Source organism: Mauremys mutica, chromosome 1, assembly GCF_020497125.1.
Source record: "Mauremys mutica isolate MM-2020 ecotype Southern chromosome 1, ASM2049712v1, whole genome shotgun sequence".
In the NCBI taxonomy this organism is placed as follows: Eukaryota; Metazoa; Chordata; order Testudines; family Geoemydidae; genus Mauremys; species Mauremys mutica.
The window spans coordinates 170,476,248-170,491,582 of record NC_059072.1 but is presented as its reverse complement, the minus strand read 5'-3'; the positions used below and the strand labels follow the sequence as shown (position 1 = coordinate 170,491,582).

Sequence of the window (15,335 nt, the reverse complement as noted above, 5' to 3'; positions counted from 1 at the left end):
ATGGGGCTGGAGACTCAGGACTAGGAAGACCTCATGTCTCAGAGAGTCCCATGTCTGGGGCTTTGGCCAGGTAAATCCTGAAGCCACTTGCTGGGCAGAAGAACTAGCTCTTTGTTGGAATCTTGACACACCCTGGAACAGGTGGACACAACCTGTGGCCCAGCCAGAGGGCCAAGCCATAGCAGAGGACAGATCACCAAAGGCTATCAACAGGGGGTGCCAAGATAGAAGAGCAATTGTCACACCCTCACTGACCACTAGGCGGCACCTGTGGAGAGTAGATCCCTTCACAGTAGCCCATTAGCTTCACCACTTTTCTTCGTGCCTGAGGCAAAAGTCTCAGACCTTAACTGTTATATCCCACTTCTAAGATACTCAGTATATTCTCCAGTAATAACTATCTTTGTAGATCACTTGTTTTGTAGACAAAAATGGTGCTGTCACCTTTGCTTGTGTCTTCATTTATCTGTTTGATCTGGGCTAATTAACTGTTATTAGATATAACTCACCTAACAGAGGCAGTATAGTAAATGCTTCTCTAAACTAAATTGAAATCCTAATTCTGTTAATAAAATGTAATTCCTTGGCATTTTGCTGTTTTGCACATAACATCCTAGATATATGAACCAGGACAGCAGTATTGATTTATGGTAAGGCAACTTTCTTTGTTCTTTTGACTTCCCTTTTAACATTCCTATATATTAGAGACTTGCTTTAAGTATGCCTATATGCTTTAGTGTGATGATAATTCTAGTCAAATAGATTACTTGGTTTCTCATCACTTATATCTGCATCTAATGTCTCAATCTTGGTTTAACTTCTTTTGACAACCTGATTTATTTGTAGCTGATGATCAATTTGCCTTTACTGCAGACTGTATTAAAGTACTGTACACAGGCCTGTCAAAAAGTCAGCCTTGCTAGCTTCTGTGCAGATAAACCTGATGGTGCACCTGAATGGAGAAGAATCAGTGTCTGTGTAAAAGCAGTTATCATTCTGTATTTCAGCTTCTACTGTTGTCAAAACAATGCTCACTACTCTCACTATAAATAAAGCCCTGCCATCTGTTCCATTATAAATCCCTGTTTTTTAGCATTTGTAATGGCTGTAAAACCTCGCTCCAGGCTAAAACTTGGTTTATGAGGCTTAATGTCTAGGAATGATGTGAAATTATCCGGGTGCTTTTTAATAGGTAATAAAACTTGGCAGCTCCATCAGTAGTACACTGTATATGACATAAATTATGATGAAAAAATGGCAGGACAGAATAAAGAACATTGTACATTTGACCTAAACAAGCAGTGGATCAGATGGAACCAGCAGAAATGAGGTGGAGATCTTGTATCTGAAATAGTTCCTGAGTTGGCCATTCATGAGGGTTATGAGAAATTGAAACAGATGGGGGATAAAATAGTGATGGAGTTGGAGAGGACTGATTTGGAGGTGCAAATATCAACAAAATGAAACCAGTTAAATACCTGGGAGGGGTGGCTGCTGACAAGAGTATGAAAGGTTTCATACACTGTGAGGAATCTAGGTAGTTTTATATACTGTTAGAGATGTTAAAATTTGGAGTATTACTTTAAGTAATGGAGTATCTACATGATGGAGTAGGAAATATCTCCCCAGTACTCTGGGCAGTTCTTCTTCTTAGAATATGCACTACATGCTTCAGGTGGCTTGTGACCAGGATTCATTGCTGAATTTGGTCTGCTGGTTGGATCATTCCTTCCCCAGCCCAAGCTGGGTACTGTCAGGGAGCGCAATGTGAATGCTGATGTATGCCTCCTCTGGGCACTATATCTCCATGCAAGAGGAGACATCTGCAAGGGGACATGCATGCAGCCAGAGCTTTCATGGTTTTAGATGGCTCAGACTTGCTGCTCTGGGGAGCTTGCTTCCAAATGTGGAGATCAGCAGAAGTAATTGCTGAGGGACAATCTATTAGGATTGTCATTAGCTTTAACTGTTTAGTTCTTTCTTGGCTGAATACCTTTTTCATTATTGCCATCTCTGAAAACATAGTAATATGCCAACTCGTTATTTATGGGGCATTTTTTTAGTATTCTTTCTCCATTCAAACAGTGAACAAACTTGTGAACAAAAGAAACTATATCACAGATGTGGTAGCAGCCAAGGCACATAGTTAACTGGCCTCTGAGTCAGCAGAGGAGATTTTATGCTTGATTACCTGCCACTGATTTGACCGCATTACCTCGAACAAGTCACTTAGCCGTCTTACAGATGGGGGAAGAGAGACTCAGAGAGATTACTGCTTACCCAGCTTCATGAAGCATTGTGACATCTCTGGATTCTAAATGCTATCGAAGTGCTAAGCAATATTGCCTAATTTTCATGTCGAAGGTGTGAGTTATATACAGTGATGGTCTTCCTCACTCACTTTCCCACTAGGAAAGCTGAAATCCAAGTTAAACATAGGTCTTGTCTCCATGAGCCGGGGATTAATCCACAGTTAGTTGCTCTGTGTTAGTTAATACGCTGTACACAAGCTGCAGTTAATAGTGGGCACATGGGCAGCTGTGCTCTCTTTCAGTTCTCATCATTGTATGCACAGGGTGGGGGCTTGCTGCATACTATGTGTGTGGCATTCTCAAAGGGTATTCCATGGTCCTTAGCTTCGCTTCTGAGCAGTGAGCATTTCTGGGATTTCTCTCGCTGTACATTGTGGGATGAGTAGAGGAAGCCAATGGAATTCTGGGACTTGGAGTCAAAGTTTTTTTTAAAAATCCTATGATTCCTCTCTCTCTCTCTGTCCAATGCTTCCTCTCCGTCTGGCTGGGCTAGCACCATTTTGACATTGCTATCAGCCAGCATATACTTAACTGCGTTCCATGCTGCTGTGCTGACAACCGCAAAGATGCAGAGGCTACTTGGGCTGTATTTCAGTTCTCAAAGTCAGGCAGCTTTGCGTTTTGGACTGTGCCTGATGCACCACCAAGCACAAGATGTGACAGCAGCAGCTTCAGCAGTGGGGGAGGAAGGAAGACAAGGACGAGCTTGATACCAAGCAACTGCTACTACAGGAGCTGTTCTTGGAGCAGCGTCACACATTACAGTGCTGTTTCTAGGCTTAGAAAACCAGTGTGGATTGGTGGGATAGGATCACTAGGCAGACTTGAGATGACCAGCAGTGGTGAGAGAATTTCAGGATGGCAAAGGGTGACTTTTTCTGAGATCTGTGCTGAACTAGCAGCAGCAGCAGCATACCAACCTGCAGTGTCCCCCACACATGGACAAGCGGGTCGCAATCACCCTTGGGAAAACGGGCCACTCTGCAATGCTACCAGTCCATAGCAAACCAGTTCAGTGTAAGGAGATCCACTGTTGGGGCCATTGTAATGCAGATGCGTGCTGCCATGCATAAGGCACAGTTCCACAGGCTTATAAAGCTTAGCAATGTATTTTGAAAGAGTATTACACAATTCACGGCTAACGAGGGGTTGCTGCACTCTAATTAATCCTTTCTTGTGAGCTCAGGCATTTTCTCTCCAAACTAGCTTGTGTAACTGCGGTTAAACCCCCCAATGTAGACAAACCTGTGATTAGCTGCTAATGCTACCGTTTCTGGACACTAAGGCCTACAGTAATCTGTGAGAGACGTGCTGTGCCTTGTCTTTGAGGATACTGGAGGTAGCTTAGTGCTGTTGCTAGGTCACTATGAGGAAAGATTGTGCCCCCATTAACTAATTGTATTAATCACATTAATGCACTATCCCAGAGACCTATTGTGTTAGGGACTACACATGTACATACGCAGCCCCTGCCCTGAAGAGTTTACAGTCTAACTGGACAAGACAGACAAAGGGTAGAAGAAGGAAATGTTATTCCTTTTCCATGTGAGGAACTGAGGCACAAGTTAAATGACCAGGTGAAGATGCGTCAGCTCAGGGTTCAATCCAGACATCCAGAGTCTCAGCTGAGCACATTAACTATGCTTCCTCCTGCTAGAAGTTCTGCTTACAATGGCAAAATGAGTTGGCAGCTAATTTCCCTCCCTCTTTATTTTTAGCCCTTTATCTCTCTTTTCCAGGCAGCAGTGAGCTCTTCCTCTGCATCTCCACCACTACTTTTTCTCTAGGAGCCATTGGCGCACCAAGGCTTTGGTCCCCTGTTTTACAATGGCAGTGCCTCCCTGTTGTCTCCTCCCTGCCCTCTCAGGGCAAAGCATCCTAGGGGACACCAGGAAGAAAGCAAATACTGCTTTGTTTGTGAGACCGATTTCTTACAGCGTTGAAGGGGACTGTGCCAAATCTGTTCTCAGACAGTGGCCTCTCATTTTCTACCAAGGTTAGAGTCCAGCGGGCTTAGTTTGCACAGTCAAAGCAAATGGGGCAATGGATGAAACGCTGCATAGCACTGAAAAGATCCCTCCCTTCCCTGCAAGCCATGTCACGCTGAACAAAAATCTGAGTGAAAGAACAGCGGATTACATGAAAGGCCACTATCCTGAAATAGTCACACAAGGCTAACAGAAAATCACCACTATGGTGGGCTTCAAACTGGCAATCAGAATACTTTAGACTTTTTTCTCTTTTTTATAACATGAGAAAGCTAATCAGATCATACGATAACTCATTTTCAGCTTCCTATCTTTAGTCCACTACAGAGTTCCTTTCATATGTTGCTGCTATGAAACTTTCATAAGCCCGTGCCTAACAAAGCATAGAGGTAGATCCACTGTATTCAGTGGGACTGCTCATGAGTTTACTTTCCTGAATAAGGGCCAGAATAAGGCCATATTTAGAACATTTTAAAAATATCAAACTGCTTGCTAAGCAGCATAATCTTTTTCACCAGATCTGCAAAACACGTGTTGTATGCCCACATTTTCCCCGTTTATTTACATCTGGTTAAAAACAATGGAGAGTTGATCTGTAAAACTGCACAAGTACAACATTGAGCTGAGAAGACAAATATCAAGGAAACGTGTAAGGCCTGATTCTGCCAGTATGATTCGATCAATTTGATGGGGTCACTTCTGACTTATGCCTGTGGAAGCAAGTTCAAAATCAAACCCAAATTGAATTTAACCTGGAGTTAACCTCCAATTAACATGTATTATATTGGGATTTAACTTTGCTATGTAGATCCATGGCTTTTTAGGAGAAGACAGTTTCTTAAGATATCGAAAGATAAACTAAATTTTATGCGTTTTAGGTAATGGCGTCTGAGGATGAGACTGAAGATTTGTCTAAGGGTGGGGAAAGTAAAGAATTTCTTTGGTTGAACAAAGGTAAAATCAAAAAGTGTTTTGTACTTTCAATCTAGACTATGGTTACAGAATTGCTGTGAATATTTAAAACAAAATAACAATATACACAAGAGGGACTTGCAACTGACACTAATCTCACTATCATATGACTATTGGGAAATAGTTAATTGGAAGCAAAATCTTTGTGTGCTTAGGCCAGGAAACTGAATATTCTTTTGGAGGACAGATTTCAGTTTCAAGGGACAATTCTAAATGACTATCTTTAAAATGATAACTTCCTTTTTCAACATAAGCTAGTGTTAAAGCATTCTTTAAAGAAATTACTTCAAAGTGGTTTCTAAAGTCAACAATTTTTTTTTCATCTAATGTGTTTTGCTAAATGTTTAGGTTCATTTGGAGGAAAACAGAAACAGCGTGACTTACAAAGGTATATTTGTTTTGATCAGAAGGATGCTACAAAAATAAAGGGAAATAATTTGCCTTCTTCAAAATTGGAAAGGTGAGAATATTAATATTATCAAAATGCAAAGGGGCTGTTCCAAAATGTTTTGTAATGGTGTTATAGCTAATGATACCAAATATTGCAATGTATTGCAAACACTGAATATGCTATACAAAATACTGAGTTAGGAATACAGTAATGATCTCACAAGTTAGAGCGGTAACTACCAGCTTCAGTGTGCAGTTAAGAATGTTTTAGCATTTTATGTCTTCCATTTATACTACATTTGTAGTGGCTTTTGCAGTATATAGATATTAAACACATTTTTACTGACCTTACTTATCACCGCTAAAAACTGTTAATTTCAAAAGAGACACTGTCAGACTTAAGGCCTAGTCTAGTCATCAGTGTAAATTGGCACTAACATTTTTGCAGTCAGTGGAGTTACATAAATGTAAAATTAGGCTGAAAATAAGGATTGCTCCCTAATAGTTACTTAAATTGTTCTTTAGCTCTTATTTAAAGTAAAGTGGTAATTCTGTTTAATTTTGAAAAGTTGCTAATGCATAATTGTATTTTACTTGCTCTTAACTTTTTTGCTCTAAATCAGTGTCTTCTGAAATAAACTATATCCACATTATGCTGCTTCAAAATTCCTTTTGTTTCCTAATAACTTGATTTGATAAAATTTCTAGTAATAAAAGCTCTAGGCCAAATCCTGCATTCCTGTTGCACATACAGCTCCCATTCTTTTCAAGAGAAAGGCAGAGGCTTAAAAACACAGCACACTACAACCAAGTGGAAAGGGCTAAAAAATAACCTGCTGTCAGGTGTTCACTCTATATATAAAAGCCAAGTTTTCTTCCAAGACTTCAGATTCCCTAATCAAGTTAAATTATCTTCAACAACCGGTATATTCTTTTGTGTGAAATGAGACCCAATAATACCGTATGCAGCTACAGTACGATACCTAATTGTGATCCTACATGTAACTAGATTTTCATTCAAACATGCTGTCATAAGTAGTTAGTTAAGGGTTAAGTTCTACCTGTAAAGGGTTAACACAGACCTGGTGAAACACCTGACCAAAGGACCAATCAGGGAAGAGAAATTGAAAATCCCAGAGAGCGGGAACTTGGGTCTCTGTGTTCTTTGTTCTGTGTTCTTAGCCGTCTGGAAGTACACCAGTCCAGACGCTTAATCAAGCCTGCTCATCTTTCTGAACTAATTTCTTCTATTCAAGCTAGTGAGTATTAGAAGTACGGGGTAATTTCATATAAGAATCCTGTGTCTGCAATTCTGTGTGTTTGTATTGATTATTCGTAATTTTGCCTGTATTGTTTGTACTGAGGAAAAGGGAGAAATTTCTCCAGGGATTAATAAGATTAGACCCTATGAATGTCTATCTTGGATTCATAGAGATTGTGTATTTTTTTTCCTTTTTTCTTTATTCTTTTAATAAACTCTTTTTAAGTTCAGGACTTGGTTAAGTTCCTTACCTGTGGATTCAGGGGAAGGAAGCTAGGCGCCACTCTGTGGAGACAAGGGTTGTCTCCAAGCAGAGAAAGCAGGGAAGGGAGAGGGAAGTGAAAGGAATCTTTCTCCCTCTGTGATTTGATCTGTGCTTCCCCAGGAAAGTCTCTGGAAGGAGGAGGGGGGAACAGAGGGGTGTCTCGATTCACCGAAATAATCGAGTGGTGGCAGCGAGAAGGAAACCTACCCTAAAGGTTAGGGTGGGGGGAGAATACCTGCGGGTCCCCATCTTTGAACCCACAAGCTCAAAGTGGGGGTGAGACCCTAGGACACATGCATACATATAAAGGCATAACTTTGCAAGGAGTTGAGCACCTCCTGTCAGGTGATGAGCAGCCTCTGCTCCCATTGACTTTCCCACGTGGCAAGATGGGGCCCATAGTCAGGATGACCAAATCCAGTGGGGCTTTTGCCATCATCCTTAACTTCACTGGGTGAGTGGATGAAAGAGCTACAAAGTTTTTCTGTTCAAAACAGAAGTCACCTAACACAATTAGGTAAGCTCACTGCAAAGTAGACAGAAATAAATCTGAGTAGCCTAAATGCCAACTTTAAAATAATGCTATATCAGGTTGAGATGGTAAACGTAAATATTTTTTCCACAATAATGAACTCAGCCCTTTGCCTATGTTGTATCTTTTACAGCTGGGTTAATTTCTATGCTTGATGACATGTTGCGGACTTGTGGGAATTTCCTGGTATATTTGTCTTGAAATCTCAACCAGAGGAAGCACTCTGAATGACATATAAAGCAGACTCCATTTTTAATATCTTTTCTCAAATACAAGTAAACTATATGATGTTGATATAATCTACTCAGCCTATATTGTACTGAAAGCAATAAAATATCTTGATAGATACAAATAAAGAAAAAAGGCCAAAATATGTCGTGTGTGTTAATTATTCAGCAAATTATTATCTGTTGCCCACTCTGTTGCTGCTGCTACACAAATTTAGCTATTCAGCTATTTTGTTGATACTTTTGAATCTGCAATGCCAGTTTAATAGTACTAGGGGCTAGTCAACTCCAGCTCTGTGCTTAATACTTGCTCTTTAGTAAGCTTCACAACTGTTTCAGAGTAGCAGACGTGTTAGTCTGTATCCGCAAAAAGAACAGGAGCACTTGTGGCACCTTAGAGACTAACAAATGTATTTGAGCATAAGCTTTCATGAGCTACAGCCCACTTCATCGGATGCATGCAGTGGAAAATACAGTAGGAAGATATATATACACACACACACAGAGAACATGAAACAATGGGTGTTACCATACACACTGTAATGAGAGTGATTAGTTAAGGTGAGCTATTACAAGCAGGAAAGGAAAAAAAACTTTTTGTAGTGGTAATCAAAATGGTCCATTTGCAGCAGTTGACAAGAAAGTGTGAGAAACAGTAGCGGGGTGGGAATAAACATGGGGAAATAGTTTACTTTCAGATGTCAAGAATTATAACATTCAAAAACTAGTCGGAGAACACTTCAATCTCCCTGGTCACTGGATTACACCTTCTTGTCAACTGCTGCAAATGGGCCATTTTGATTACCAGTACAAAAAGTGTTTTTTCTCTCCTGCTGGTAATAACTCACCTGAACTGATCACTCTCGTTAGAGTATGTATGGTAACACCCATTGTTTCATGTTCTGTGTGTGTGTGTATATATATATATATATCTATATCTTCCTACCATATTTTCCACTGCATGCATCTGATGAAGTGGGCTGTAGCCCACGAAAGCTTATGTTCAAATAAATTTGTTAGTCTCTAAGGTGCCACAAGTACTCCTGTTCTCTTCACAACTGTGCATAACTTTAATTTGACTATATTTCTAGTAAGTGTAAAATTATGAGTTACCTTATTGATGCCCATAGATATAAAAGGATCGTCAATGCAGCACAACTTGATATTACTGATTTCTGGCTTGCAAAATTTCCTGTTGATTAAAGTTTCATTTGTGCATACCAGATCCTCAGTGCTTTGCTGCAAGTATATCAAGGACGCCCAATTAGCCAGTCATCCTTTACTCCTGCTCCGACAACCTGTAATGCAGGCTTTTTTCTGTTAAGCAGACACCTCCCCCCTGGATGAATGGCCCAGAGCAAGCCATCCATCATTCCCTAAAATCAGAGGAATCAGTCACGATTTGTAAGAGTTTGCACTTAAGGATTAGAGTAGTGTAGAATGCACATTTCCAAGTCTGCTGGGCCAGAATCCTCAGGTGACTAAACATATTTTATGTTCTTCCTAAATCCTTTGGAAAATCAGGATTCCATGTTGTCTCTTTTATTTGTACTTTACTTCCTTGCTCCCTCTAGGAACTCAGTGGGGTTGATAAATAAGATGATAGAAAGTATGTCTCTGACTTCTTTTGGTGTAATACTTTAAAATGCTCTTTTGTCTACTTTCTATCTAGTGCATTGGCTGAAGATCAAAAAGGATGTGCTGAAGGAAAAGCCCAAGTTGCAATGCAGGAGACGGGTGCTGTGGCACACACAGCAGAGTCTTCCCAGTGTATGTCTGGAAAGAAAACCGTAGAAACATTAACCTCTCTTTTAAGGTGAGTGTTTCGGTGGCTAATGCCTTGAACAGTTCTAATACTTTCATTGCATCAGAGCAATTGCAGCTATTGATCTGGCCTTCACTGAGCAGTGCCATAATTTAAGTCTCTATTTCAAAGGTTCAGAAGGGAATCCAGATCGAATTGGAATGCTTTGTAGACTGCCAAAAATATTGCAAAAATTGGATCAGATCTTCAAAAGTGAATGCAATGCACTTCAGTGTGCCCAGCTTACATGTTTCTTCTCAGATGCACATACGTAAATTGGGGTCTACATAATTAGACTTTTGCAGAAGTTAGGCTCAGTTTTGAATATCTGGTCCATTAACTTTATTTCACAATGCAGCTTGTATATTTAGAAAAATCAAGTTCAGTAAATGCTATGTAGCATGTACTAGCAAAGCTTTTAACAAGAACATGAATTTAACTGAGAATGAAATATATTCCTCTTTTAACCAGTTGAGTTCCTGGCTTTTGGTATTTGTGCAACTGTAATCCTAGTTTCCAGGATGTTGGTTCTTTTCCCGTCACACAACCTCACTGTAATGCCAGATTTAACAGAGTTGCATTTATCTGCCTTCGAAGCAAGGCGTGGGAGATAATCATTGCTGACCATAGTCCCCGTGGCTGACTATGGACTATTTCCCAAGCCACCAGGAAGTGAAAGACTGATTGTGTACCTTCTTGTGGATAGTGGGTTGGATCATAGGTGAAGGTGCCAAGTGGGGCCAAATGAGATGCCTGCTGCTGAAGAGATGGATCTTAGTGGCCATCTTAGTGGATTATTACGCCAATTGTCTACATAACACTTAGCAAAATGTAGTGTATGTGAAAAAACTTCAGAGATTTGGATTAGCAAAACTATGAAATTATTTCTTTTTGCATCTGTTCAATAGCAGTTGTCAGCTGTATCTTTAAGATTGTGAGTACACATATTATATAACCCACTTTGAGAGAGTGAGGAATCTTTCCCAGCTAAGTAGAACAAACATTCAAAAACAGTTGAATGTACTTTAACAGTCTTCAGAGGAGATATTGCTAGTTGTTGCTACTTTTGTTATTTGGAGAAGAAATACTATGTACAAGAAGAGAGGGGGTGTAAGCACACAGCTAAACACCTTAAAATATATTCCACCTTAACAAGAACGATGTTAAGTACGCATAAGCCAGTGGCTCTCAACCATTCCAGGAGTCTGATTTGTCTTGTGTAACCCAAGTTTCACCTCACTTAAAAACTATTTGCTTACAGAATCAGACATAAAAATACACCAGTGTCACAGCACACTATTAGTGAGAAATTGCTTACTTTCTCAGTTTGTCTGTGTGAAATGTTAGTTTGTACTGACTTCGCTAATACTTTTTATGTAGCCTGTTGTAAAACTAGGCAAATATCAAGATGACTTGATGTACCCACTGGAAGAACTCTCTGTACCCCAGAGATACATATGCCAGTGGTTCTCAACCAAGGATACAAAGCATACAGAAACATAACAAATTAAAGTTAGAAATTTAGTGGACAAATAGCTGCTGCAGGAGAACGAGGTGAGATTTTAGCTTCATACATTAAACCATCTAGTAAAGTTGTAGATTAGAAGTAAATCAAAAGGATAAAACAACAGCCTTGTAATTATCATGTGGCAGAAATTGACCAGAAGTCCACTAAAATCACCCAAAGTACTAACTATTTCTTCAGGTGACAGCTCTGCCAATAATAATAAAAAAATGCATTAAAGCCATCCTTTCAGCCTAGTTCTTTAGGAAAGTGGTTGACTTAATGTGTTTGTATCAAAAGTAATTATCTGTATAGGCTTCTGAAATGCTGTCAACATCAGATTTTATGGCCAGGCTTTCTGCAGATAAAATGAAACTTGTAGGAAACCCATTTCCCTTCCTCATTTGTTGCATAGTAATTGACTGAATAAAATGGGATCTTACAAGAGCTTACAATGGAGCTGTCATAAATGCTGGACTTCTGTCTTTGATCCTGCATATAGTTCAGTTGCTGGCGCTAACAGTGGAGAATTTAAAACGTAGGAAACAAAAACTGCATAGGAAATATTTAACTATTCAAGAATCAAATGCTCCAAAACAAAGATGACTAGGCTTGTGGTTAAGCCATGTAAATAACACAGTTATCAAATAACATTGTCACACACACTCCTCCATTCTCCCTGTTTCAGCTACCTTCTTTACCGCCGTGTTTGTAAAGGGAAACCACTATCCATTCAGCCAGTGGACTGAATTGGCTTTGGAGCCAAGCCACAGGTTCCAGAAAGGTTAATTCTTAGTATGGGCAAGTCACACTATCCCAAGGGCAGAGAACACTGCTATGCCACTTCCTTGGGCTGAGTGGATTGGCTGGGAGGGATTTTATTCTGTGGCTTTCCAGGGACTAGATCAGAGCCTGGAGTCAGAACCTTAGTGCTGTTCTTGTCCTCTCCCACTGATTCACTGTGATTATGAAAGACACTTAACCTCTCTCTACCTCAATCTGTCTCTCTCTGAAAAATAGGGATGACACCTCTTTAAAATCTTTGGGCATCCTTGGTTAAAAGGGTATCTCTTAGTGTAAAATACTATTCCAGCCCATTGTTGGCATAGTACTGAAGACCTGAATTGAGAACTGCAGCAGAATTTCCAAAAATTATATCCAGGCCTCAGTTCCAGTTCCTTAATTTTAGAAACAATGGATTCCACAATGGATTGTGGCTTCCAGAGAAATTAATATTGTTTATTATTGTATATAGCTATTTGAAAAACAGGATATTATTTTTCCCAATTTGGTGGTGGTCATAAAAACTGTATTTTAAATCAAAATTGCCAACTTTGCAAAATTTCCACTAGCCTAAATAAAGTGTGTTACATTTTCAAGCAGTCTTTGGATGTATAGTTTTAATTTCTCTACAAATAATACGTTTTGTACTGAGTATGAGGCATTATAGTGCTATAAGCTTTTTCCTGGCATATCTAAAGCACAGTTTGCTTTGTTCCATAGAGTCCAATCCATGGTACCAGAGTAAGAGAGGTGTAGGTGTCTTAATAAGAAGCATTCTGACTGCGTCCCCTAGTCTCCACAGTACAAGACTTGAGGTTAAAGGAATCTTGGATACTGACACATAGCACATTTTGTTGACATTTTTTAGGGAAGTCCTGCTGTATTTTTTGCCAGATTGCAAACTGTCAAGAGAACAGCTTAATTGCATGTCTGCTGAGGATCTTGTATCTATGTTTAAGGTATGTGAACTTGTAGTTTAAGTCTGTGTGTGTTCTAATGGGTAATAGAGTGGTTCCAGTTTAAAAAGTTCACACGTGCGTTCCGCACCTCAGTATCTAAGAACATAGCCTTTCCGAATCCCAGGATGGGGGAACATCCTGATTTCTTAAAGACTACGTGTTCGTAAATTTTCATAGTGACCACTGTGTGGAGCCTTTTTTTTTCCTAAAGTCACTTGTTTGAATCTGCCCAGATTGATGATAATCTCAAATAACCTGACAGCTGTTGTATGGAACTGTGTGAAATTAGGTGTTCTTCAGTGAACAGATGTCCACATCATAAAATCACTCCTCCTGTTGCTACTCATACAATATTTAAAAACTGGGGACCAGGAAAGAAGAGTCTTAAATACACTGATTTTAATGCATCCAGGTATCTTGTTTAACTGTGTTAAGAATTGGGACACAGTTGCAGGAGTTAGAAAAGTCTTACAAGCTTAGTGTAATGTATTTTAGGTGTTTTTTTTCCTATACAGCAGTTTTGAAGATAAATTTTAGTTTCCAGAGAAAAAATATTCCAGTTTGAAGTAATAGGTAATAATGGTTTGCACAACCTCTTAAATATGAAAGGTTTGTTTTATACAGTGTTGTTGTATCCATGTTTTTCCCAGGATGTTAGAGAGACAAGGTGAGTGAGGTAATACCTTTACTGGACCAACTTCTGTTGGTAAGAGAGACACAAGCTTTTGAGCTTACATAAAGCTCTTCTTCAGGTCAGGATTTGTTTTGGTTTTTCTGTGAAGCAGTGCCTAAGCCAATGGTCAGCACATACTGCTAGGGACCAGGTCCTGCATCCACTGAAGTCAGCAAAAAACTCCCATTGACTTCAGTGGACTCAGGGACAGACCTGTTGAGGTCTAAATAAAATTGGCTTGATAGTGCATATTGGTCCCACAAACTAGGTCTGTAAAAGACACCATTGGCTTCTTCTATTTTTAGGAAGGGAAAATGTACCTTTACTCCCACCCTTAGTTCCTTTGAAAACAAAGGGAGATTAAGGCGTGGAATAAAATTCGTGAACAGGGAGTAACTCTTAGGTAGAATCAGACCCTAAGGTTGCAATGTTCTGTCCAGACTGGTTTCCATAAGATGAATTATTGCCCTCCTCCCATAGTCAATTTGTCATCTATGTGTTTCTGAAGTTACTTTGTATGACAATAGGAAATTTATCAGAGAGAACAGGTACAGCTTTAAAATGACAGTCAAGGATCAAATAGCCCTTGAATTCAGTGTTTGGATCGCTTGCCTCGACAACCAAATTGAACTTTAAAAATAAATACAAAAAGTTTCTGAGAAATGCCTCCTGCATATTGGTAAAGTTTCTTGGCATTGCCAGCCAGATGTGCCCACTACTAGGGACAACGTATTGGGAGAAAAGTCAGCAGTTGGTTATGTTAAGTCCATTTACATGTAGGTAGAATTTTCTAACATTTGACACAAAGGAACTCTGCAGTACGACGTGTGATGTTGCTCTCCAGCAATTAGACCATAGAGAAGATAAGAAGACCTATTATTATAGCTGGCTAGAGGAATTTTCCTTTGATCAAGTGATAAAGACTTATCTTCTTAGTACTAGAGGATGGAAGGTTCGTCAGGTTTGCGTGACTCATCCCATCACTGTTTTCTGCACCTTTTAGAGGTTTTTACACCTCAACCTTACCTTAAAGATGTAGGTGAATAACTCAGTTGTGGGGAAAGTTTCACTATCCTCCAGTGGGCACTAAAGATTTGCTTTGCCTCTTTGGAGCTCTTGCAATGATTCTTAGAAACCTGCATTTCTCTTCTCCCAGGTCCTCCTGAGCTGGCTGGCTGACTGACTTTGATCCTTGCCCTCCTTTTTCCTCGTTTCTGTATTTGCTTCTGTTTAGCTGCTTATTATTATACAAATGTTTCTTCACTCCTGCTAAGCTCATGCATAAGCTTAATATCCTCACTATAAATATTAATTCTGCTTTATTTATAAAAATAGCCACAGGGGCCTTCAGAACAACTAAAGAAGCCAACATTGTGCTGCAGCCAGGTAAAATTATTTTATGTAATTCGTTTGTATTCTAAACTGATGTTACATCAGAGAGTAATTTTTTGTGTGTTGGTTTCCAAGGAAAAGAGCATTCTTTCATATTAATTATTGAATTAATTAACAGCAGTACATATAATACCCAAGAGACGCATTCTCCTCCAACGATATACAGTGCATAGAAAAGGTTAAATTTAGGTCAGTAAAATGGGGTTTATATTTTGCCTTCAGTTATGCCCTTGCAGTCAGAGGTACTTATTGGCATGACGAAGCATAGAATTT

At 39.5% G+C, this 15,335-nt stretch overlaps 1 protein-coding gene across 3 annotated transcripts in view; it reads left to right on the top strand.

The window, feature by feature from the left end:
* Nucleotides 1-15,335, top strand: part of MORC1 (MORC family CW-type zinc finger 1) — a 94,139-nt gene that overhangs the window by 67,014 nt on the left and 11,790 nt on the right. For all 3 annotated transcript variants that reach the window (XM_045006326.1, XM_045006344.1, XM_045006335.1), the window contains 5 exons: nucleotides 5,179-5,254; nucleotides 5,621-5,732; nucleotides 9,620-9,763; nucleotides 12,907-12,997; nucleotides 15,006-15,056. In XM_045006326.1, the coding sequence (XP_044862261.1) occupies nucleotides 5,179-5,254; nucleotides 5,621-5,732; nucleotides 9,620-9,763; nucleotides 12,907-12,997; nucleotides 15,006-15,056 (474 nt within the window). The remainder of the gene's footprint in view (nucleotides 1-5,178; nucleotides 5,255-5,620; nucleotides 5,733-9,619; nucleotides 9,764-12,906; nucleotides 12,998-15,005; nucleotides 15,057-15,335) is intronic.